The sequence below is a fragment of the Aspergillus niger genome (genome assembly GCF_000002855.4).
Source record: "Aspergillus niger supercontig An04".
Taxonomy (NCBI): Eukaryota; Fungi; Ascomycota; class Eurotiomycetes; order Eurotiales; family Aspergillaceae; genus Aspergillus; species Aspergillus niger.
This window is the reverse complement of record NT_166539.1, coordinates 1,012,339-1,035,117: the sequence shown is the minus strand read 5'-3', so window position 1 is coordinate 1,035,117 and position 22,779 is coordinate 1,012,339. Positions and strand designations below refer to the sequence as shown.

The 22,779-nt window shown below is 50.7% G+C and overlaps 11 protein-coding genes across 11 annotated transcripts; 6 read left to right on the top strand and 5 right to left on the bottom strand.

Annotated features, from left to right (window-relative positions):
• Positions 1-670: 670 nt before the first annotated feature.
• On the bottom strand, positions 671-3,018 carry An04g04100 (uncharacterized protein; the record flags this gene model as incomplete). Its single annotated transcript, XM_059747457.1, has 5 exons — positions 671-2,217; positions 2,377-2,545; positions 2,619-2,725; positions 2,816-2,836; positions 2,904-3,018. The coding sequence occupies 5 exons, from the start codon at positions 3,016-3,018 to the stop codon at positions 671-673; spliced, it is 1,959 nt and encodes a 652-aa protein (XP_059600522.1).
• A 20-nt stretch (positions 3,019-3,038) lies between these two features.
• An04g04090 (hypothetical protein) lies at positions 3,039-4,135 on the top strand (the record flags this gene model as incomplete). The annotated part of the gene is made up of 5 exons (XM_059747456.1): positions 3,039-3,046; positions 3,136-3,376; positions 3,585-3,700; positions 3,776-3,889; positions 3,973-4,135. 5 exons carry the CDS (start codon positions 3,039-3,041, stop codon positions 4,133-4,135), a joined length of 642 nt encoding a protein of 213 aa, XP_059600521.1.
• Positions 4,136-4,537: 402 nt separating this feature from the next.
• An04g04080 (uncharacterized protein) lies at positions 4,538-6,348 on the bottom strand (the record flags this gene model as incomplete). Its single annotated transcript, XM_059747455.1, has 4 exons — positions 4,538-5,377; positions 5,430-5,573; positions 5,626-6,198; positions 6,298-6,348. The coding sequence occupies 4 exons, from the start codon at positions 6,346-6,348 to the stop codon at positions 4,538-4,540; spliced, it is 1,608 nt and encodes a 535-aa protein (XP_059600520.1).
• A 634-nt stretch (positions 6,349-6,982) lies between these two features.
• An04g04070 (uncharacterized protein) lies at positions 6,983-9,892 on the top strand (the record flags this gene model as incomplete). Its single annotated transcript, XM_059747454.1, has 6 exons — positions 6,983-7,136; positions 7,402-7,960; positions 8,625-8,752; positions 9,023-9,206; positions 9,475-9,627; positions 9,775-9,892. The coding sequence occupies 6 exons, from the start codon at positions 6,983-6,985 to the stop codon at positions 9,890-9,892; spliced, it is 1,296 nt and encodes a 431-aa protein (XP_059600519.1).
• A 299-nt stretch (positions 9,893-10,191) lies between these two features.
• An04g04060 (uncharacterized protein) lies at positions 10,192-11,358 on the top strand (the record flags this gene model as incomplete). The annotated part of the gene is made up of 2 exons (XM_001401736.3): positions 10,192-10,548; positions 10,621-11,358. The coding sequence occupies 2 exons, from the start codon at positions 10,192-10,194 to the stop codon at positions 11,356-11,358; spliced, it is 1,095 nt and encodes a 364-aa protein (XP_001401773.1).
• Positions 11,359-12,088: 730 nt separating this feature from the next.
• Positions 12,089-12,673, top strand: An04g04050 (uncharacterized protein; the record flags this gene model as incomplete). Its single annotated transcript, XM_001401735.1, has 1 exon — positions 12,089-12,673. One exon carries the CDS (start codon positions 12,089-12,091, stop codon positions 12,671-12,673), a length of 585 nt encoding a protein of 194 aa, XP_001401772.1.
• A 726-nt stretch (positions 12,674-13,399) lies between these two features.
• An04g04040 (uncharacterized protein) lies at positions 13,400-14,757 on the top strand (the record flags this gene model as incomplete). The annotated part of the gene is made up of 4 exons (XM_001401734.3): positions 13,400-13,478; positions 13,614-13,761; positions 13,834-14,597; positions 14,681-14,757. 4 exons carry the CDS (start codon positions 13,400-13,402, stop codon positions 14,755-14,757), a joined length of 1,068 nt encoding a protein of 355 aa, XP_001401771.3.
• Positions 14,758-15,047: 290 nt separating this feature from the next.
• Positions 15,048-15,257, bottom strand: An04g04035 (hypothetical protein; the record flags this gene model as incomplete). Its single annotated transcript, XM_059747453.1, has 1 exon — positions 15,048-15,257. One exon carries the CDS (start codon positions 15,255-15,257, stop codon positions 15,048-15,050), a length of 210 nt encoding a protein of 69 aa, XP_059600518.1.
• A 916-nt stretch (positions 15,258-16,173) lies between these two features.
• Positions 16,174-17,831, bottom strand: An04g04030 (hypothetical protein; the record flags this gene model as incomplete). Its single annotated transcript, XM_059747452.1, has 7 exons — positions 16,174-16,264; positions 16,314-16,423; positions 16,476-16,642; positions 16,710-16,889; positions 17,008-17,065; positions 17,482-17,611; positions 17,704-17,831. The coding sequence occupies 7 exons, from the start codon at positions 17,829-17,831 to the stop codon at positions 16,174-16,176; spliced, it is 864 nt and encodes a 287-aa protein (XP_059600517.1).
• A 10-nt stretch (positions 17,832-17,841) lies between these two features.
• On the top strand, positions 17,842-18,319 carry An04g04020 (hypothetical protein; the record flags this gene model as incomplete). Its single annotated transcript, XM_059747451.1, has 2 exons — positions 17,842-17,964; positions 18,035-18,319. 2 exons carry the CDS (start codon positions 17,842-17,844, stop codon positions 18,317-18,319), a joined length of 408 nt encoding a protein of 135 aa, XP_059600516.1.
• Positions 18,320-18,515: 196 nt separating this feature from the next.
• An04g04010 (hypothetical protein) lies at positions 18,516-20,062 on the bottom strand (the record flags this gene model as incomplete). The annotated part of the gene is made up of 3 exons (XM_059747450.1): positions 18,516-19,007; positions 19,645-19,788; positions 19,850-20,062. 3 exons carry the CDS (start codon positions 20,060-20,062, stop codon positions 18,516-18,518), a joined length of 849 nt encoding a protein of 282 aa, XP_059600515.1.
• Positions 20,063-22,779: the final 2,717 nt, after the last annotated feature.

Genomic DNA, 22,779 nt, shown 5'->3' with positions numbered 1-22,779 from the left:
ATCTGTGTTACTATACTATGCTGTATATTCGTTTGTATTATGAACATTTTGGATTAATACCTCAGATACCTCTGCTGCATAGCTTGAAACGGAAGGATTCTGTCACATTGAAGTTATATCATTTCAGTAAATACCATATACCATACATAGTACCTCGTTAGCTACATAACTGATATTTTTGACCTGCTACCCAAACTCATATCCAACAACTAAGAACAATTTATCTCTATGCAACAATCTCCCCGACGGAATAAACAGAAAACTATAAAAGAACCACTATATACCTTTCCGCCACTGCAAAAAGCCAGCAGGAAGCAACATGAAATGTAAAAGAACAATATAGTTAGTAGTAGCACCAGCCGACCACTACAAAGCGAATACAGAAGAATATATACCGCATAAACCCTCGAAACAAAAAATGACAAATAGCGAACGCAACGACGCCCAAAAATGCAATCAGCTAGTCTATCTACTTTACACTCGCCTCCCCAACTTCCAATTCCCTTGCGAATCACATAAAAAATAAAGCTCGAGTCGACGAGTACAAAACCGATAGACAGAAGTTATATATAGATAGATAGATATATGGTCAAGGAGAAAAATGTGCAATAGATAGATAATATATAGGTAGATCAATAGATTTTCAGAAGTGAAAATAGAAGGGATGAAACTATCCATATCGCGCACTCAAGCTGGCAAAGGCATCGGGACTGTGTCGTCCGCTTTGGAAGCCGTTGATATCGACGCTTTGTTGGCTCATGTGGCCTCGCGGGAAGCCGGCGGGCTTGTTGGGCATTCCTCCGTAGACATTGACTGTTTGTTGTTGTTGCTGTTGGGGTGGGGCGGTGGTGGTGAGATAGGGTGTTGCTTGTGCGGTGGTAGTTGGGGCCAGGGCGGAGGCTCCTGGTTGGGGAGCTGTTGTGAAGAAGGGGTTGCGGTTGCCGCTTGCTGATAGGGGGTCTGTGAGGGGGTTGCTTTGTTGTTGTTGTTGCTGTTGTGGTTGTTGCTGCTGCTGCTGTTGTTGGGGCATGGTGTTGAAAGGTTGTGATTGTTGTTGTTGCGGCATGGTATTGAAGGGTGAAGGCTGGCCGGTCTGAGTGGGGGGGTTCACGGCCGTGGAGGGTCGGTATTGTGGTTGCTCTGGGATGGCGGAAGGTTGCGGGGAGAATTGATAGAGGGAGAGGATGCTGTTCTTGTCGACGCGGCCGGTGGGCTGCGGCGCCAGATGCTGCGCGGATGCTTGATATCCGTATTGCGGTTGCGCCAAGTATCCTGCGCTCTGGGGGGTAGCTGGCGCGGTCATGGCTTGATAGGGGTTCAGAGACCCTTGCGGTTGTTGCAGATGCTGCTGCATTTGGTATTGGGGTTGCGGTTGCGCCTGGGGCTGGGGCTGAAGCTGGGACTGGGACTGGAGCTGTGATTGAAATGGAGAAGGCTGGCCGAAAGGCGATGTAGAAGGCATGGCAGGCATGGTGTTTGCGTGCCGAAGGGGACCGAATGGGGAATTTGATGCAGCCTGGCTCTGAGGTGGTTGCTGCATCCCGGTCGGCTGCGGTGCAACTTGACTGAAGAAGGGGTTGTTCTGGGCAATATTGGACGCGGGAGGGGTCATGCTGGCCTGCGGCTGAGCTCCGGTCTGAAAGAAAGGATTGTTGCCACCATCTAGCGGCTGCGGAGAAGAGACATATGCGCTCTGGGCAAAGTTCGTGGGAACCGGGGGTGTCGCCGTTTGCTGGTAGAGAGGTTGAGGAAGCGAGACCTGCCGCATTGGATAGCCACCGGTGGAGTGTGGAAACAAGGGCTGAGCGACCTGCAGGTTCTGGAACGACTGCTCCAACGATTGCACCGGCGCTTGCTGGGCCTGCGGCTGAGACTGCACAGGTGCATCGAACGGGTTGTAGCTCCCACTTGCTTGGCGAGTAGCGGGCCTGGCATCCAATTGATCGAACGGATTGGAAGATTTGCCAGCATCAGGCGTGGGTTGCGCAGCCGGAGACTTTGCAAGCGAGACAGATCCATTGCCTTCTCCCAGTCTCACTAACGTCTCGATGGTCTTTTCTAGATTCCCGTCCAGCTCGCGGAGGGCGATTGCGTTGCGGCGCTCGTTCGCGAAGCCCATGTCTCGTAAGGTCGCCAACTTCGCATCAAACGACGCATCTCCCGAGCCTTTCCTCACTGAGATTCCCGACGCACCGAAGCTATCCGACTGTGGTGAAACTGCCGAACCTCTGTTGGACATCCGGTTGAGGTTGGTCGCAGATGAAGCGGACCGAAGACCGAAGCCAAAGGGCCTGGCAGGCTTAGGAGGTAGGGGAGGAGGAGAGCCTTCCGGAGACCGGTCCTCTGCATGGGGCCTATCGTAGCCTGAATCATGACGGCTGGGGGGCTTTGCTTTCGCCTCGTCGAGGGACCGGTGCTGGTATTTCTGGCGAATGAAGCGTTCCATGCATGCATCGGACTCGTCAACGTCGGTCGGAACAGGCGGCTTAACGTTCTTGGGGTTGTAGATCTTGTTCATGATGTTGTTTCCGTGCGATTTCATATTCTAGACAGTACCACCGGTCAGCGCCCTCATTCTCTGGCTCCGAAATATATCCCGGATCACTATCACAACTCACGTCGACCTGATCGTCCGTCCATGTGTCCATACTCAAGGACTTGACCTTGGAGATATGTGTGCCCAACTTGCGATGTAAAGATGCACATCGCATGCAGATAAAGATTCCTATCTGTATATGCATTCCAATCAGTATATCCCGTCCTTCCCAATGAAACGAAAGAGTGCATGTATGTATGAATCGGGTTGATGAGAGACGTACGTTCCAACTAGCCCATCCTATACCGGAGAAAGCAATCCGTTAGCATTCTGGACCAAAAACAAGACATGCAGCGACACTACTCACCTGGATTCAAAGCCTGACAATCGGCACAGCGGTCATTTCCAGGGACCGACCGAATGAGGTCCTGCAGCGCCCGCTCATTGCGGAACTGCTGCCGTTTGCTGATTCCGGCCACCATGGTCGCAACACTCTAACAGAATGGCGGGGTATCTCGCGCGACGACAGGGGTGAAATTCCGGTCTCACAAAACCCAAGACAAGGAGAGGGGGAGAAGTCGTGAGATGTAGGGGGCGAGTTGGGGGAAAAAAGTCTCAAGCAGCAACAGCACGAGCCGAGCTTCCGGAACGGGGATTCGGGAAAACCTTCAAGCTGAGAGGCAAAGCATATTTACACCGGGAAAGCGTCCGTCAATGAGGCCGAGCAAGTTGATGCACAACAAAAGCAGTAAAGAAGGAGGGGGAGGGGGGAATTGGGCAGGGAAACCAGCAAGCCAGCAAAAGGAGCGGCCAGGGATGAGGAGAGAGGAGTTGGCGGAGGTGGGGAGCACAGCAGCGAGGATGGATTGATTCAGTTAGATTCCCACGATATTAATAGTTAGTTGTTGTCCGCTGCCGACTCAATTCGGCCCACGTTGTCGGCTGTTCAAATTCACTAGATCATAGATAGATAGATAGTAGATAAATATCTACAAGGGAATATTTGTTCGGAGGGATGGCGCAGACGCCCAGAAAGTTTTAATTTCAGAGCAAGCAATTGTACATGAAGGATAGGAGAAAATCAAGCGTCCGGGTGGCATCAGGGGCAGCAGCCCCCAATGGCTGCAAGCAACTCTTGACTTTCGACCCCAACCGGCCAGGATGGTTAACACCGGCTTAACTCTTCTTAGACCAGTCCTGTTCCTGGTGGAAAGTCTATCCATGATGATTTGGCAGCAGTCACGCCAATGAGACACCCCTCTTGCGTTCGAATAACGTTATGGAAGCATCCCAAGCCCCATTCCACAGTGCTTGCCTTCCAAGAGGGGACTTTCTGCATGGATCCCGGGACGCGTCATGAAATCCCACGGCCCGATGCAGCCAGGGACCCTGAGAGGCGAATAATGCGAACTGACAGCCCAAGGCAACTGTTACAGTGTCGCTGATCCGGCACTCGCGGGTGCATCTGGTTCAATTCTATTTTACGTCTACGATCTCAAATCACACTCCATACCCAATTTATCGATGGGGATGTTTGAGCAGCAGGTGACTCCGACCACCATTGCACAGACGAGCTCCGGGAGGAACTCAGTGCGGTAGAGGAGCCAATTATGCCCGGGGTAAAGTTACTCTAGTACGCCAATATGACCTGCCATCCTATGGTCAATTAAGAAGGAATTGGAGGTTGATTATGCGTTCGTGAGGTATGAAAAGTGTGATGAGAAAAAAGAAAGCGGCGCGGAAAGAAAGATTTTTATATGGGCCAATGCCATAGTGGGGCACGTGATATGCGGCATGGGTCGTGGAGGCCTCAGGCGTCACTGTGGGTGGATATCCCAGCCATCGGCATTTTCACGGAGCATATCAGCAAATGGGTCAAGAGAGTTTCCAGTTGTTCGTATATATATATATATCCGTTTCAATCTATTCATAAATATACTACATGTACACATCAACCATAGAGACTAATCCCCCACGCCAACGGAGGCGCCTTGAGGAAGTTTACTGTAACACGGCCCGTGAACAAACGGTGTGGCCAGACTCCATCGCATCTATCCAATGTAGCCCACCCGGTTCATTCCCCAAGACTGTGACGAGGGTTGAAGCAGTACCAATGCCCATCCCCCGACCAATGACGTGGAAGCATCTCATGGCCCAGTTATGCATCGGGCTGGAAACTCCGCCAACAAGTGCAGCCATGGCCAGCGGCAGAAGCAAAGTGAACCCAGTGCCCGCGTGGGTATGCAGGGAATCAAAGACATCCTTTTTATCAAAACCAGCAACTCCGAACTTGAATGGGATAGAGCAGCAGATGTCCGTTGCTAGCTGCCTCATCAGATCACGGATGCGAATGCAATGGTCCTTGAAGAGGCCATAGTCCAGAACTTGATGGCCACTCGAGGCCATTGATCGCAGATGGGTAAGGATCATGCTGTTAACGAGAATTCGGGTGTAGCGATAATTGTTCCAGATATTGCAGGACCAGATGGATTGATAGATGTGATAGGTGCCTTGGTAATGGCAGAAATTGCCCTCGTCGTGCTCGCAGGATGTCACACTACCGGGTTGTGTCTCTACCTTGTAGGTGAAATCGGCTGAGGCATGACTAGCGAAATGCCCTAACTCCAAGTCTATAGCCATGGCCATCTTTACAATCTCACTGCTGTCCAAGAGGATTCCTTCTCTGACATCGGCCTGAAGCCCGGTGAATTTAGCCATGATCTTCACTAGTCGATCCCCGTCAGGTGGGAAAGGATACGGCGGCAAGTCGGCAGCTACTTGATCAGGCATATCGACCAGAACAGAAGGGAGCCTCGTCTTCTTTTGTAGGCAACCAAGGACCTGGAGGGACCATTAGTCAGGTTCTGAGTCAAGAGACTTGGATAGCACCCACCACCTCATTTCGGAGGGCTTGAAACATCCAGAACCCGCCTTCGCGCCGAAGCTGATCTCTGCCGCGAAGTTCAAGGACAGTTGCCACCCCCTGCGAGTGTTCGATCCAGGAATCCAGGCTCTCATTTTTGTGGCAAGCAATAATCTTAGAAGGTCAGTGAGATATATACTCTGTGGTTCGTCATGGACAAACTCACCTCGAATAATGATAAACAAACGATCGCGGTCAGCGTTGTATCTGCCGTAACCAGATTCGGGTCGCACAAAGCTGCGTTCGTCAGCTGTAGAGCCGTAGTATACTCGTGCCGAGCCGACAACCGCATTGATGAGGACCTCTGCATACTAGCAAGATTCGCTAATCCCACGGATGCAATGCTAGCCATCATAGCTTTCTGGCCAAGGGACTCCGCAGGACCGGCCCCATGTTTGAATGAGGTTTCTACTATTTTAGAAGCATTGAACCACGTGTAAGCGTCCAGGAAAAAGCATGTGGCTTGGAAAGTATGATCCAACGCAAAGTTAACTATCGCTAGGGGGAACCGCAGGGTGTGTTGTCCAGGGTAGTATTCAGAGGAAGTATTTCTTCTGGCTAGCGTCAGAATTGGAGATTCTGCGGATGAAGATCCGGTGTCTAAAGTGGCAGATCCCTTGACTCTTCGGGCTACTGCATCGCTCTCGTCCCTAAACCATACCGAGTGCGGGTCTCGATAACCGGAGCAAGTCCGCCTTGCTTTCCTACATCGACGGCAGACAGGTCTGGTTTCATCGCACTATGAGCTGTGATCAGGATTTAATGGAACAAGTGGAAAGCGCCGATGTTTCTGATACGGTATAGAACGGCTAATCACCGACAAGGCCATACTACTTACCTTGACTCTTCGCGCACGACACGTACCACAACCTCCGCTTGGCTTGCCCATCACGAGTGGGGAGAGGCCGCATGTAGACTGGGAGGGTCGTATCGCAAGGGATGCCTAAATGGTGTAAGAGAAGGGTATACCAAGGTTGACATATTGCGGCCCCAACATGTAGGTCCTTTGCAGACTGAGCTCCGGGGCGTAAGACAGATAGGTGAAGTTCGTATTGGGGGATCACCAAACGCCACGAGTCCAGCGAAGCCCCAATCCGGTGGGGGTCGATCTAGCCGCATGTGGTAAGCAGGGCGAGCAATCCCGTATCCTGATTGGTCTCAATGTTCCATCCACGATATCGCCGTTAAAACATCCATCAAGTCTGCTCCATCTGGCCTCCATAGTGGTCTTTGGTTGGGCAGAACTATATGGCTAAGCATAGCCCCAAGCTCCCGATAGCCGCTTGTTTCGAGGTATATACCAGAGAAGCACAGCCTTGTGGGTGCAAGTATTGGTTCCGTGAAGAAAATGTGTAATCCTATTAGAACTATAGCGGCCTTCAAGGGGGGAAAACGGTTGCCTGGAAGTTATATAACTTGCCTCTCTTCTACCGACGTTCCAATGAAGCAGACTGGTCAAATTCAACACTTCTTCTCTGCTACTCCATAGGAGACACTGACTCGTTCCTCTCTTTACCGCAGTCATGGCCGTCAACTACCGACATGGTCTCTCCATATTGGAATTGATTGTATACTTGCCGTCCCTGTTCATCTCGTTGTATATGGGCTTTCGCCATGGCTTCCAGAGAAACGCCGGCTGGATTCTCTTAATAATCTTTTCCTTGGCCCGCATTGTTGGTTCGTGCTGCTACTTGGCCACGATAGCCCATCCTGAGACGATCGACCTTTATATTGCATGGGGAGTTTGCACTTCCATCGGGCTGGCCCCTCTGATCTCCACTTGCGTCGGTCTCTTGTCCCGAGTGTACGACCCATCTCTCCCTTTTCGATATTGTCAAGTTACTAACCAGTCCCTGGTACTCCAGTAACGATTCCATCCAACGAAAAACCGGACGAGGCCTCCTTCCAGCCTTTTTCCGACTAATCGGTCTCCTCACACTAGCGGGCATGGTTCTTTGCATTGTTGGTTCAAGCATGAGCTCCAGCCTTCAGGGAATCACGAATAGTATAGAAGCCAAAGTTGGCGACGTCCTGTACGTCATCGCATGGGCCTGCCTCTGTGTTCTGCTACTTGTCGTCGGGAGCAAGTATGCAAGCATTGAGGATGGCGAACATCGCTTGCTTTTGGCAGTTGGGATCTCAGTTCCGTTGCTTCTCGTGCGCCTCATATACTCCCTGTTGTCTGTATTCACACACAACCCCACATTCAACATGCTTACCGGAAACGTCACCGTCTTCCTGGTCATGGCCGTTCTGGAGGAAATCGTGATTGTTGGGATCTGCCTGGGAGTTGGAATGACTCTGGAAGTCCGTCAACGTCCGACAGAGTATGAGGCCTGCGAGGCGCCGGCTCAGGGAGGTTCCGAGCTCGAGTCACAGCAGAGACCTGATATAACTTCGTACAATCCCAAAAAGCAAGAGCGGAGGCAAAAGAAGAGACGTGGTGGGCCTATTAGCCAGCTCATTGGATTGGCCATTGATGAGATCAGATCTAGAAGGCAGTGAGGGGTTTTCTTTGTACTAGACTTCGTTGATCGATGGAATATACCTAATTCTGCTGATACTTTCATGAGAGTCACACTGATTATTCATATACTTATTCAGTCGAATAAAAATATGCCTTCTCTCGTCTCTCGTAACGATTCAGCACAGTAAACGAGTCCAAGTTAAATAGGCGATGAGTATAGCACCAGGCATCGATAGCATACACACTGGCAGCTATACCATTGCAGTATCCAATGATGCCTTACTGAACATGAAATAAGCGATACATGTAGCAACATATCTTCAATGCTGAAGAAGAAAGAACGAAAGTGCCAGACAGCCCGCTAATATGTAGATAGCTGTTTCCCCATCGAGCAATAGGAACCACCATACTCGCTTAGGCTAGCGTTTACATCACATGACCAAAAGCTTAAGCGAAAAGACCAATTTTCCTCCAATTTTCTCTCACCCACCGTTTCCCGCTTCCTTCTTTCACTCAACCTGCCTTTCAACCCTCAAGCCGTAGGGGTTCTGGAATATTATGAACGATTCCTTCCCGTCTCTATGGCTTGAGTGAATATGTCTTCCAGTCACCCGGTAGAAGATACACTGCAGAATGCTTGCAGGATCATTCAGCTGTCTACCCTTTTCTTTTTTCCCTTTGCTTTCTTGTCTCCGTAGCACAACGAAAACCACACAGTGCGCTTCTAGCCTTTTCAATGGCATAGAGGCATACTTTTTTTTCAAGTTCGTTCAGTGGAAGATCAAAACCAAACAGTTTTTAGCAGAGCTGCGTCTACTCCACCCTGGTGTTCGCTTTTATCGGACGGCAGGACTATTTTTACGACGGACATCCTGAGTTTATCTCTATACCTCTTTTTATCTGTAGATTTGCATACGTGATGTGCGCAGTACGTAGATCTGGGAGGCTGGAATGGGTGTTTTATCGTTTGTACGGAAAGCATTCCGATGAAGGAGTGGACATGTTCGGGTGCTACTGAGAAGGGTGCTTTGCACACACCGGAAGTACGAGCCAATTAACGCCCCTTGCATATGGTCGCTCTCCTCATCCCATCTAGATATCTGGGGGATGATCGTTGCTGCAGCTCTTGAGATCAATCAAAGAGGAACTGAAGCTATGGTTGATTACCGAGCATGCTGTTTTGTTGCGGTCGCCAACGTGTCCTACCATATAGGGGACGTAAATATCACGGCAACTGAAAATGATAGACATCAAGGACTAATAATCAGTTATCAGAAGCGGTGTTTGTCAGAGAGCTCTATCCAGCAGGCTTCTAGAATGGTTCTGAAGGGCTGATAGCAGTTAGATAGTTATCATGAGAGCCAGACTCTAGAGCTGAGTAATGGGAAGATTCTGGACGGATAAAAGTTTAGTAATAGGAACCAGGTGAAGGGAAAGGCAGTGGGCGCCCGGAATTTACCGCGGCTTGAGAGCAGTGAGACCCGCGAGTCTCTGCCAAAGAGAATGTTCCTGTTAATAATATGGCAACGGACCCGCCCGCGGACCCAGAAACGAGCGATTGACTAGTCGCATCGGCTATGATCGTTGCATGGAGATGGTGGTTGTTGCCCCTCCTGAGAGCTCACAACTGTCTCAATGGACGCACATCACCGACAATCGACACAACAATGGCTCAGTCAACTCAATGCTCTGTGGCACTCTGTAGGAATCCAAGATTCGTAGACTGAGATCGGAGCCATGGGTCGGGAAATGGGGGTCATCTTGCCACGGACAGGGTCAATTGCCGGAGATCGGGTCACCCAATTCTGGTCTCCTCACCACCAACTGCCAGTTGCCCGCGGGCTAAAGAGATTCACGGCGCCAGAAATGCGGAGAGCGACTTGCTGAGTCAAAAGATTCGGCCCAGAGCTCGTCAATCTGCGTGTTGCCATTGGTGCGCCGTGCCTGGACAACGGACTCGGCATAATAAGTCGTCGTGGAGGAAGTCGCTGGAAGTGCTGAGGAGACAATTTGCAGCCTATTAGTATCCCTGTCTTCGTCTCCTCTTCTGTCTCTCTCCCCTTCTCCTCTCCTCTTCCCTTCCTACTTTAACTCTCTGTCTCTCCTTTCGTCTTCCTCTTCTCTCCCGTCTTACACCCGAGGTAATCCACCTGTCCCCTGGGTCTCTTCTTCCCACCCTCTGTGTACCATCCAGTGACTTCTGTCATACCTTTGCTTCCAATTCACCCCTGAGCTTTCGTCTCCTTTCCTCTACATTCTTTCACAATGGCATCCGCTGCTAGAACGGCTTCCCGGGCCTTCCTTCGCTCGACCCCCGCTACCTCTTCCTTCAGACCTGCTGCTCGCAGTGCTCGCTTTGCCCTCCCCTCTCAGGGCTTCCGTGCTGCCTCTCGCCGCGGCTATACCTCTGAGGCTGGTGAGGCCAAGTCCTCTAACAGCCTCCTGTGGGCTGGTATTGCCGCCGCTGGTGGTGTTGGCGCCTACTTCTACCTGAAGGGTGGTGATGCCTCCGTCACCTCCAAGGACTTTGTCCCCACCAAGGAGGACTACCAGAAGGTGTACGATGCCGTTGCTCACCGTCTCGCCAACGAGACCGACTATGACGATGGCAGCTATGGACCCGTAAGTGACACCCACCATCTGATGACCTTGGGCCATTGAGTACATGGGAAGCTGACACTACTTGTTGGATAGGTTCTTGTCCGTCTGGCATGGCACGCAAGCGGTACCTACGACAAGGAGACTGGCACTGGTGGAAGCAACGGTGCCACCATGAGATTTGCCCCTGAGTCCGACCACGGCGCCAACGCTGGTCTCAAGCACGCCAGAGACTTCTTGGAGCCCATCAAGGCCCAGTTCCCCTGGATCACCTACTCCGACCTGTGGACCCTGGCTGGTGCCTGCGCCATCCAGGAGCTTGGTGGCCCTGCCATCCCTTGGAGACCTGGCCGTGAGGACAAGGACGTTGCTGCTTGCACCCCTGACGGACGTCTTCCCGACGCCACCAAGGAGCAGTCGCACATCCGTGACATCTTCTACCGCATGGGATTCAACGACCAGGAGATCGTTGCTCTGGTTGGAGCTCACTCCCTTGGTCGCGCCCACACTGACCGCTCCGGCTTCGACGGTCCCTGGGACTTCAGCCCTACCGTCTTCACCAACGAGTTCTTCCGTCTGTTGGTGGAGGAGAAGTGGCAGCAGCGCAAGTGGAACGGCCCTAAGCAGTTCACTGACAAGACCACTGGTACCCTGATGATGATGCCCGCTGACCTTGCCCTGACCAAGGACAAGGCCTTCCGCAAGTACGTCGAGCTCTATGCTAAGGACAGCGACCTCTTCTTCAAGGACTTCTCCAATGTGTTCGTCAAGCTCCTCGAACTTGGTGTCCCCTTCAAGACTGAGGACCGCTATGTCTTCAAGACCTCTGAGTAGATATTCTCGGGGTCTTTGTGAATATTCTGGGTTCGGTTTGTTTTAGGATTTTTGCTGCGGAGCATTGTTTTCTCTTGTTCACATTTTGATATCCGACATGTTCTCGATCGATGTTCGACGACCATAGCATGCGTCTTAGACAGGCATGTCTTGCCGCGGGGCATTAAACCATACAGGGGTGGAAATGTCTAGATGATTAGATTAATAAACCATCCTTTTGAAGATTCAGCTGATATCTCATAGTAATACTATCCGTAATATCTAACCAGCTAACCAGCGAACTTAATGCGATATATATATATATATACATATAATCACGCCTACTAGTACTAGTTGAACTGACTAGTTATTGATAGCTCGTTCGTGCAAGACATCTGCCTTTATATCCTTTGCGACGTAACCAGGATCAACCTGATACTGTAATCACGTAGCACATTGTACTAGTATTGTTGTTGTCACACCGAGTCGGCATCTCTCCGGAAGCGCACAAGAAGTGGCGGCGGTGCGGAGCCGACGAGAAAGTCTTCTTTCAATCTCCGAACACCAATCGCCGCATCTCGTGCGACTGACCAACCCAAAGCCCACCAGAGCCCACGTCTCTCAAGATACAAACCAGACTGGATGGAACAATAACAAAGTTCAAATAAATCTACCCTAGAGAGAAAGAACCGACCCTCCTATCTGTCCGCGCAAAACCCATCCTCATTCGCAGCGCAATACCCAACCCACCATGACCAGATCCAACCACCCCCTCACCCAAGACTACTACGAAGTCCTCAACCTCCCCTTCACGGAGACTCCCACAGCGCTTTCTAAACAACAACTCAAAGCAGCCTACCACAAAGCTCTGCTAAAGTACCACCCGGACAAAGCGCCCGGCGCAATCGCAGACACCAGCAGCCTTCCCACATCAGACACAAACTCTTCATCGCACACAAGCCATCGCTACACAATAGACGAGATCACAACCGCGTACAAAACACTTTCTGATCCATATCTACGCGCTGAATACGATCGGTCGCTGCGACTCGATCGCGCAAGGGTCGCGGAGCGGGAGAAGACAGGGACGGTTTTCCATACGGGGTTGGAGGTTGTTGATCTGGAGGATCTTGCGTGCGATGAGAGTGATGCAGACGCTGCGCTCTGGTATAGAGGGTGTCGGTGTGGCGATGAGAGGGGGTTTTTGGTTACGGAGCAGGACTTGGAGAGGGAGGCGGATCATGGGGAGATTGTTGTTGGGTGTCGGGGGTGTAGCTTGTGGATGAAGGTTTTGTTTGCTGTTGAGGATGGGGATGGCGATGAGCAGAATACTTGAGTGGTGCTGTGTGATGTGTTTGTGTGATTGGTTTCGTCTACGGGCGACGATGGGTGGATTCTTCGCTCGGAGTATACTCTTGGGATGCCTTTTGTCGCGATCTTTGCGACTGAGTTGCCTTTCCTGGTAGGGTATGGTGATGGAGCGCCAGCCCATTATGGGCTTTGCGCACTCTGTCTTGCGCAAAGGAGTCTTTGAGGGATAATCCATGGCTCACCATCAGCATACCGCAGCGGGCGCTCGTGGTCAAGTGGCACTTAGCCTGTCCCACCCTCCCGGGGTGGATTGAGATACTGCTCGCAGAACGATGCAGTACTATGGATGCTTATATACATGTGGTAAAGCTTGGTCTATCTTGACTTTGTTGCTACCACCGCCAGGTCTGTCTGCAATAGAACCTGAGCCACTTGAGTCAAGATATGATATATGAGACATGAGATATATAGAGATTAGACTACAAAAGAAACGATCAGATCTACGTATAGAACATGCATGCATCTTATTTAAATAAAATCATCTTGTAAAAGTTCAAGTCAGATCTTCACCAAAACATCTCATACTAGTAGTAAGGCTATTGTAGTGGCAGGTCTGCAGCAGTCGGCGGGGGCGTTGATGACATATCGGCAATATATCTCCAGTCCGTAACCACCACCGCAGCTCACCAAACCACCGCCAACCTCCTTCCATCTCCTTCGCGTCATTCACTACGCGACATACACCTCCACGATGTCGACACTCGTGCAAATCAACTCACGCGAGCAATTCAGCTCTCTTTTGAGCTCCTCCACCTTTGTTGTCGCCGACTGTGAGCTCCCATCTGCTGTCCCCCACCTTCCCCTCCCCACCACCACCTATTCACTTCCTCGCAACGTCACTCCATCACTTGCATTCAAACAAACCACATCAAGAACAGCAAACTAACCCATAGAAACAAACATAGTCTACGCAGATTGGTGCGGACCATGCAAAGCCATCGCCCCAGCATACGAGCAGCTAGCTTCGCAGCTCTCACGCCCGAACAAGATCACCTTTACGAAGGTCAACGTTGACAAGAACCAAGACATCGCAAGGCAGTATGGGATTACAGCGTACGTGCCCATCCCACCGAGCCACCACCATACACAAACAAAATACAATGCAGCTACTAACCCATACTCAAGAATGCCCACCTTCGTCCTCTTCGAACGCGGCCGCCCAACCTCCACCGTCCGCGGCGCCAACGCCAAAGAGCTCAACGACCTAGTCCGCAAGCTCGCCACGGAAGCCGAAAAAGCGCCCGAGGGCAACGACGCCGGCTCCAGCAGCGGCGTAGGCTGGATCGGCGCCCCGGCTCCCAAGAACTACAGCGACATCTCAGACCAATACGACCCGAAGGGCCTGGAGCTACTGAACCGGGCGAGCGAGTTCGGCACGGCCAAGACCCTCTTCGATAGCTCGAAGCCATCCTCCTTGAACAACGCCAAGGGCAAGGCCGGGGCGGCACCGGATTGGGTGGAGAGTGATACGGACGAGCAGCTGATGCTGTTTATCCCGTTCCAGTCTACGCTGAAGGTGCATTCGTTGCAGATTACGTCGCTTCCGCCATCGGCGGACGAGGAGGTTGAGGATGAGGACGAGCGGCCGATGCGTCCTCGTACAGTGTCGTTGTATACGAATCGGTCGCATGTGCTGGGATTCGATGAGGCAGATGATATCCCTGCTGTGCAGACGGTTACGATTCAGCCGGAGGATTGGGATCCGAAGACGGGTACGGCGAAGGTAGATTTGCGGTTCGTCAAGTTCCAGAGCGTTACGTCGTTGGTGATTTTCTTTGTGGATGGAGATGGGGATAGTGAGAAGCTGCGGGTTGATCGGGTGCGCATTTTTGGAGAGGCAGGTGAGAAGAGAGAGATGGGCAAGTTGGAGAAGATTGGTGATGAGCCGGGTGAGTAGGCAGATACTTACAGATGAGTATGAGTAGCAGTAGTAGATATATGATAGCGACGCACTAGAACAGAACAATTACAGAGAAACCATCACTATGCTCCTACATGGACAGTAGACACATTCACACTTATAATGACATTCATATTCAATACCAATAAATCTACTACGAAAAACACACAAGACTGAAAGATTCCACCACAATCTGCACCACACATAACCAGCACAGAAAGCAGCAGTATCAAACCAGCCAACAAATCTATACTACTAGTAAAGCAACACACCACCATAGACACAATCATCTATGATAGAGATTTTTATAAAAAGTATGTCCGATCCCAAACCAAATGGTCTAATCCTCGTAGAGAAAAAACAGAAAGACCAATAAAGTAAGAACCGGTGTGCAATTCCGTTCGTCTGTGACGCAACTGACACCTGGGGTATGACAACATCACGGGGAAACTGATGTCCAGGCAACACGGGTGAAAATAGTTGCGTCGCCGCACGAAGAAAAAAAAGAAAAAAAAGATTCTAAAAGGGTGTAGGGGGTGGTGAAGTATTTATAGGGTTGGTTGGTGGGGAGGTGGATGATTTGTTGTTCCGGTGTTAAGCGAGATTTGAAGAAAGGAATTGGGAAAGGCTGGTAGGTGTGTGATGACATAAGCGGAATTCGGGGGGAGGTGAAAAAATTCGGTGTGGAAGTTTTCTTGTCTTCTTTTTCTTTCTTTTCTTCAAAAATATATCAGGCTGATGATGAGATAATTGGATGTTTTAATATATGATAGGAAGAGACTGACTCCCGTTGATCTGGGGGATTGATCTTAACTTTCATCCACTGAGGCCTGTTTTTATATTTCTCTATTATTTTGGTTTATATGATCCTTGTTATGGTGGTTATATGATTATGGCGTATTTACTATCTACCTATCGGTGATATTCGTCGGAGGTTATAGACCATTTGCTTATTGCTACTACCATGCTATGCTATAATCCGTCTTTGCTATTGCTTTGCTTGTTGCTTATGCTTGCCCTCTTGTTTCCCTTTCTGTCGGCGTGGCTGTTTCTTACTGGTAGTACAGAGTACCTGTGGTACTTTTTTCTCTCCGTCGTGCGCGTGTTAGTTGATCTTTTTTTTCGCCGGCTGATTGCTTTCGGATGACAAGGATTCTCATCCGTTTGCGCCTTGCGCCCTGGCCCTGGCCCCCAGGGCCTATCGACTAGGGTCGGGGTTCAACTGCCATCATCGCCTAGCATGATGCTTGCTCGGTAAAAACCAATCGCGTCAAGGAGTACCGGCATACTCCGTAGATACCAACTAAATACGGTGACGGCAGATGCATCTGTTGCATTGGTGCGGTTTGAACATGGGGGCAAATTGTCGTCGTAAGCCGGAACTTGGTAGCATCTAGGAGTGTGTGCATGTCAGATTTTTTTCTTTCGCGATGGCTGTGTCTGCAGCTGCAGCTGCAGATGTCCGTGTCCGCGTCCGTCGTCGCTAATCATCATCACTGCCGATGGATCGTCTGATGCATTAACTGTTTGAGCCACCTTTTTTAGCCCCAACCCGTGAGGATTGTTCAAAAAGGACCCATGGTTCCATCCCACTCGCACGTTCTGCAGCCTGCACCGCGCCGCGCCCGGGCACCTCTCACGTCAGGACCTTGGGGGCTGATACAACCGGGCAACGAAGAGATAAAAAAAAACTCTGGTTCAGCACGGTCCGTGAGGAAGCGGGCTGACCAAGGAAGCTGAACCAGCTGAACGAGCATTGTTCTTTTCGGGATGCTCAGTGCTTACCGCGATCCGCTTGGTCTGACCGAGATCCCACTGCGACCCAAGGAACCGCAAGCCTACCTTATCTGAGACGGAATTCCCTCACGTAACTATTGTTGTCGTGATTGATTGATGCTGATAGTGGTCTGTCTTTGCCGCGCCCGCTCTCCCCCACTTGCAGGGTGCAATGTGCAGAGGGCAATCCAAGGGCTTTACTGGGCCCTAGGCTGGGGCGGGCGTCGATCATGTTGGGACACTGGTCGACGCAGCCATCTGTTGGACCTCACAAATCGCATCACTGTCTCTGTATGGATGCTCATTATCCCGTGCATAGTCACACTGGCGACCCATGAGGCAGAGGGGGCTATTGGGTCGCCGCCAAAAGTCTCAGCGTGAGACAGTGCTTTCCGACTGGCAGAAGCTGGCCGGAATGTGGAGTAGTGCGCCATGGAAGCAATTCCTCCTGCGATAAAGTTCACCCGAAGGCACCTTGGCCTCGCGCTATTCTGCGCAGGTTTGCCTGCGACCCAGAAATTCGAATTTTTGTATCCATATCTGCATGACTCTGTTATCAATTCCAATTGCTTAGCGATGTCGGCGTGAAAGTTTCCGCGCACGAGGGAACCGCGCCTACTAACCTGCCCTTTCAAGGATTGGTACCTCCAATCGCATCCCAGCGGACGGTGCCGGACCACCCTGTGTGGGAAACTTACCCCATCAGACAGATCGGGTCTGGTGTTGCTCTTATCTCTGTCTTGGTTGTCCATCGTATGCTGTTATTTTGGATTATGTATTCTGGTCCACTTTGACTCGGAATTGCTGCTCGTAGAGTGATCCGTATTGCAGGTATGGTAGTCGGGTAGTTGATGATTCGAGCTTGCTTGCCGTGAGCTCCGAAGGGACCGTAACCCCAAGGCCAAGTTTAATAGCGCAACCATTTGCTTCTCCGCATTTTTATTTTCGATAGCCCAGGTTTGGCGTCTTGGAAGTGGCGACTAGGCGTCTCTGGTCAGTAGGTAGAATATGGAGGTAGGCAGTATTAGCCTGTTCCATCGGGAGGGTTCGCACTATTTCTCCGTTCTCAACCTTCGCAAAGAGAGTTTGTTAGGGACCGACTCTCTCGGGCGAACGGTGAGCTTCCCCTCTGTTTGCGTGATTTCCGTATCTTTAATTTCCCCAGTGACGCCATTTCCCATGGAGTCACGGACAATCATCATACTGGGAGCGGCTACGTCCTGGGTCCTCGACCAAGATCCCGACTGGAGCCCACTCGCAAGAGCTCTCCAGCTCTCAAATGCGAGCTAGAACCACGGGTCGGAATACTATTCATATACCTGACTGGGCTAGGCTCGGGACGAACAGCCAATGCCCTTGGCCGTCCAGAGCGCATGCCTCCAAAAGCTCCGACAACACGATCCAAAATGGAGCAGCGCTGGGATGGGGTTGAGTAAGAGATACTCATGATTTTCGCCATGGCCGGTGGTGCGAATCACTCTCCCCCGCTGGCATCCACTGGATCACTCCCGAAGTTCTCCACGAATGGAGCAATTCGCAATCACAGCATAGATACACCCGAGTATGATGCTGTTCAATCAGTACGCATGTGCAAAAGTAGGTTGGTGGCTTATCAGTGTCGGGCCTAGGTAATTTGTTTGTCGTATTCAGTGGTTGCTGCGATCGGCCACTTTAGTCCATGATCTTCCCTGCACCAATCCAGGAACAGAACTCAATGAGCACGCCACATGGATGTCTTCCCGTCTGCCCGCTGGGTTCGACAGCATTCTGGAGTGCCGAGACGAGCATGCAGTGATAATTGGAATCAGCACGAGATGGAACAATCACACATCAAAAAAAGGCGCACCTTCCCCAACTAGTATAGGCAGATGGGCCGTACAAGCAGTTAAACACATCAAAGTCACTCGTGGATTGGCACGGTTTAAGCTCAGCTAGCAGCCCTGTAGTAGTAGTCTCGGGGTAATATCTTGAATCCCTGTTGGCTCATGGACGATAAACGCAGAAAAATACACGAAAATGCGGGATGGTAGCTGCTCATCACTATCACACTTGATGTATCCAAAGACCCCCAAACCAGGAATTAAGAAAAAAAAAGCCAAAAGCCAAAAGAGACATGGGATTCCGACTTGGTTTAGTCCGCAGTGGAACACGCAGTAGTGCAGGCCGTGGTGGTGGAAGGTCCCCGCAAAAAGTGCGGTAGCTTCATGCCGGCAATCGAAGGCCGACTTGCGCCAGTCCCAGCCCGTCCAGCAGGCACGAGGACCGCTTGGCGGCTGGATGGGTTAGCAACTACGGCCAACTCGACTGTTGCCATTACTCCATTTGGTCGGACGGCATGCATTCGCTCATGAGTATGAGGGAACATTACTTCCGTCTCGGTTGGCGAGTACATCTTAGGCGAGTATACCAACCCATGGTCTACTGCCGAGGATGGGAGAGTTGTGGCGTAGCTGGCATATGGCATGGTCTGACGACGGGGTAGATTCTCCATCCGAAACGACCCAGAGTCGTGTAAAGAGATCACTCGGAAATATGTTGCAGAATGTGTAGATACTGTGTGTGAACCATAGTTAATAATAACACCACCCCTCTTTATCCTTGGTTCATACAAGGGCTCGGAAGCCTGCCGGAAACAGAACCATAGAAAGAGATAGAGAGGGTGAGGGTCTCTGGATCCTGAGGCCACTACTGTGGCACGTTTGGAGACTCGTACGTGGTGGTTGCTATTGCTGTAAATCAAGCTCACTCGTGTCGAGGTTTAGAAGGTTCGAAGAAGCCTCCAAAAACTTCGGTTGCATTAGGTAAAGACACTATGTTCGACGTTAATTGATCGCGATGGAGAAGGTTTGTCTGCTCATGACGTAGCGACCTTCACAGCATTATCCCGTTTAGTCAGGGGCCATTTGATTGGCTTCAGGATGAGGTGAGATCCCTAATGGCGATTTAGGAGAGGTTATCGTCATTTTGGTGTCGTACGGAGAATATACTCCATTCTACTACCAACTAGTGGACGCTGAGAGGTAAAACAGTCGGAGATGGCTTGGCTCAGTCCCTCCCCTTTTCCGGAGGCAACGAGGACTTCGGAGTACTAACTAGTAGTGCAGAGTAAGGTACTCCATAGTAGTATACGCAATGGGTTAGTGTCTGTACAGTCAGGATTCTGGGGACCTGACTAAGACGAAACCGAGACACGCCCAGACAATGCCCTCTGTGATTGGAGGATTGCTGTCCGCGTAGTGTGTTTCAGATTTCGAGCTTACTGCTTTTATCAAACGCTCGACGTCGGTACTACTAGTACTTGGTAAGTACAAGTAATCCACGGAGAGGAGTTCAGTTTGCCGGCGGACTTCCTGCTGGACAGTTTGGCGCAGTAGTGCCCTAACGGATGGAGAAGTTCCATTACCCTAGTCCCAGCCACATTAGGCTTAGCCCAGTTGGCCACTCTTCCCTCGACTGTAATACTACCTTACTGTGTGTTGAGTAGTAAGGTTCCCGTCTCCAGTCGGTATACGGAGATGGCACGAAGTTGAAGATCTGCTGGTTCTGACTCTGCACGATGTACGCCAGACCCGGTCGCTCGGTGATAGTCTCGCACCGATTTGGTGCTGAAAATTGCTGCGAGAGTAAATTCCAGTCCTGCCTCCCACTTCCATTCTCTGGATGGATTCGAACCCTCATCCACACTAGGCGCTGCACTATTGGTTCGCCTGAACTTTATCGTATCAGTCCACCAAGGCCAGCATGATCTCGAACGAGCTTAACGGGCAATGCCCATATTTTGGGTGTCGCCATAATTCCAATTAGATGACAATGAAATGATCTCTACGTGCGTCGCCTCCAAGTCATGTGTTCACGCGATCAACCGTCAATCATTCCTACCCGGCGTTGTACAACAACTCTATATTTCAGGCGATCATGATGCCTGAAGTATATAATCACCTTCCTGCTTGAGAATTCTTCCCAGTAGTTAGTGACTTATCGGCGTCGCATGATGAGCTGCAGCTTCAATGGTCCAGCATATACGCCGTACGGTGAGTACCGAGGAATAATTAATTGGGGGGATCCGCAATCGGTTTCTCCGGCGTGTCTTGTTCAAGGCAACATCATAAGATGCTGGTGTGTTCTGATCCTGGGAAGCCGGTACCGATAAGGACCACTTCTCTCTCTCTCTTAGGCTCTCCATAGATCTTGTGCTACTGTAAAACCAATTGATATCCATCCATAATCTTGGTACATACTATTTGGGTATCCGATAACCGTTGCTTCCGGTCTCCGCGGAACCTATTGGAAGACGAGGGTAGAATGCGGTGCCATATCTGACCCATTCTGATTCGCTTCTTTTTACCTCTCTGCTCGCCTCCATTCTCGGATCCAAGCGGCATTGAATCTGTCAGGTTTCCCCATCCTGCCACCACCGGATACTCGCAGCCCGGACATCCCACTGTGCTTTGTCCAGCACAACAATTTCCTGACTCTGATTCGTCCGAGAAGAAGGGGGGCCACGCATCCGAGAAGGGCCTTCGCCAAATTGACACTTCTCGCACGGTCGCAATTGAACCAGAATTTTTTTTCTTTTTTTCCCTCACTCGTGAGGACCTGCGTGGCCACCCACACGGGTAACGCTGGCGCGGAAGACGGGATTAAGTCCCCTACCGCCCGTCTGTCAGCGCGGATGCGCGCCCATCCCCATTTCGAAACCCACCGCCGACGACGCAAAGAGGCAAGATGCGCTGTCTTCCGGTGGCGCTCGTCTTCACCACTCATCTAAACTGTCGGTGGCATGCCGAAGCGGCGCCATAGTAGATAATGCGAGACAGCCGTCCAGTCTAGATATCTTTCGTAATCTTTCCTTGGTGGAGTCCGGAAGTCGAATGGAGAAGGTGGGAGGAGGTTATGCCTGTCACCGGTGTACGGAGTAAGGTAGCCACTGGTGTCGGGAAATGATAGAGTTGTGGGTATACCGAGGATCATAGACGACCGTCGTCTGGAGTGAGTGTCCTGAAGAATATGCAGGTACATGATGGGCAATGGATGGGATCGGGACACGCTGGTACACCGTAGCAGAGCAGATGATGCGCCATTCCCATTCCCCCTTCTAGACCGAAACCGCCTTGACGGTGCAAGAGAACAATAAAAAAAATAAAAATAAAAAAAGAAGCTACTTTGGACTATCGCTATCAATTTGTCAACATTGCGGGCGATGACGACGGATTTTCATTTACCGCTTCTCATTACGCTTATGCAGGTTTGGTCCTATCGTTTCCTTTTGCGCGATTAGAATCCTACTACCAGATGGGACCCGCATCGGCTTTTCCTTTGTTGTTGGTTGCGGTCGTTGTTGTGTTGCTATTGCTGCAACGGTTCTTTGTTTGTGGCGACGGTTTACTTTGTGGCGACCAACAGGGGTCTTGCTGCATGCTCTCGGAGGGCCAAAAAAGGACCAGTTAGATAGTGTTACTGGTAATGAATCTAATTAGTGGCATACACTGGACAAATCCCGGATCTTTGCGGTGGGTTGCTTCGCTGCGTACACTTCCTGGGTTTACCAACTCAAGTGAAATCCCCGGCATTGTCGACGGAGTCCGTAGCTGGCTAACTAGCTAATAACTAGCTAGCTGCGACTGTTGACCTACTACTGTAGCTAGGCCTGGCCGATGGAATCCCTCTCGCCTTCCACCACACAGACATTCGCCTCCTTCGGTGTTTGCTGGTAGCGGTACTCCGTCGTAAACAAAGTAGGTCTGCAGTAAAGTAGCGCATCGAAAATTCGAAAAAACTGGAGTCTCTTTCCTTCCAAGGAGCTACACTGGAGCTCCGTAACTTGTGGAGAGTTCTAGTAGGGAGTTGTCCCCTACTACTCTAACTAACTACCTGACTAGACCTCAACTAGGCAGTAGCTGGGACGGTAGAACTTGATTTGCTTCCTTGGTAAGTTTTCTCGAAGCTCGACGGCTTCCATGCATAGATTAAACCAGTAGACATACTAGCCCGAAGAAGTAAGTCGGCAGTTCTTCCCCCCTCCTCCCCTCTTTCTCCTCGTATTGCTTGCTAATCGTTTAACTTACGCCGGTCGTGGCAAGCAATATAGCACGCTTCTAAAGCGTGAGATAATTGTTCTAGTCTCACGACTACGCACTACCCGCGACCTTCTAGCATTTCTAGGCTACGTACTACTGAGAAGCTAGACACACGCCGAGGAACGCAATAGATGTCCTTCCCCTCTCTTAATGTTCCTGATTGCTCCATAGTCATATCCCGATTTCAAATCTTGGTTTTTGCCTAGCTTTCTTCTCTCTACAGTTAGTTTAGTGGTTATAATAGAGTAACTTGTAGATTACTGTAGATAGCTTGCGAAGTAGGTGAGTAATATTATTGGCAATTTTACCTCGCTCGGG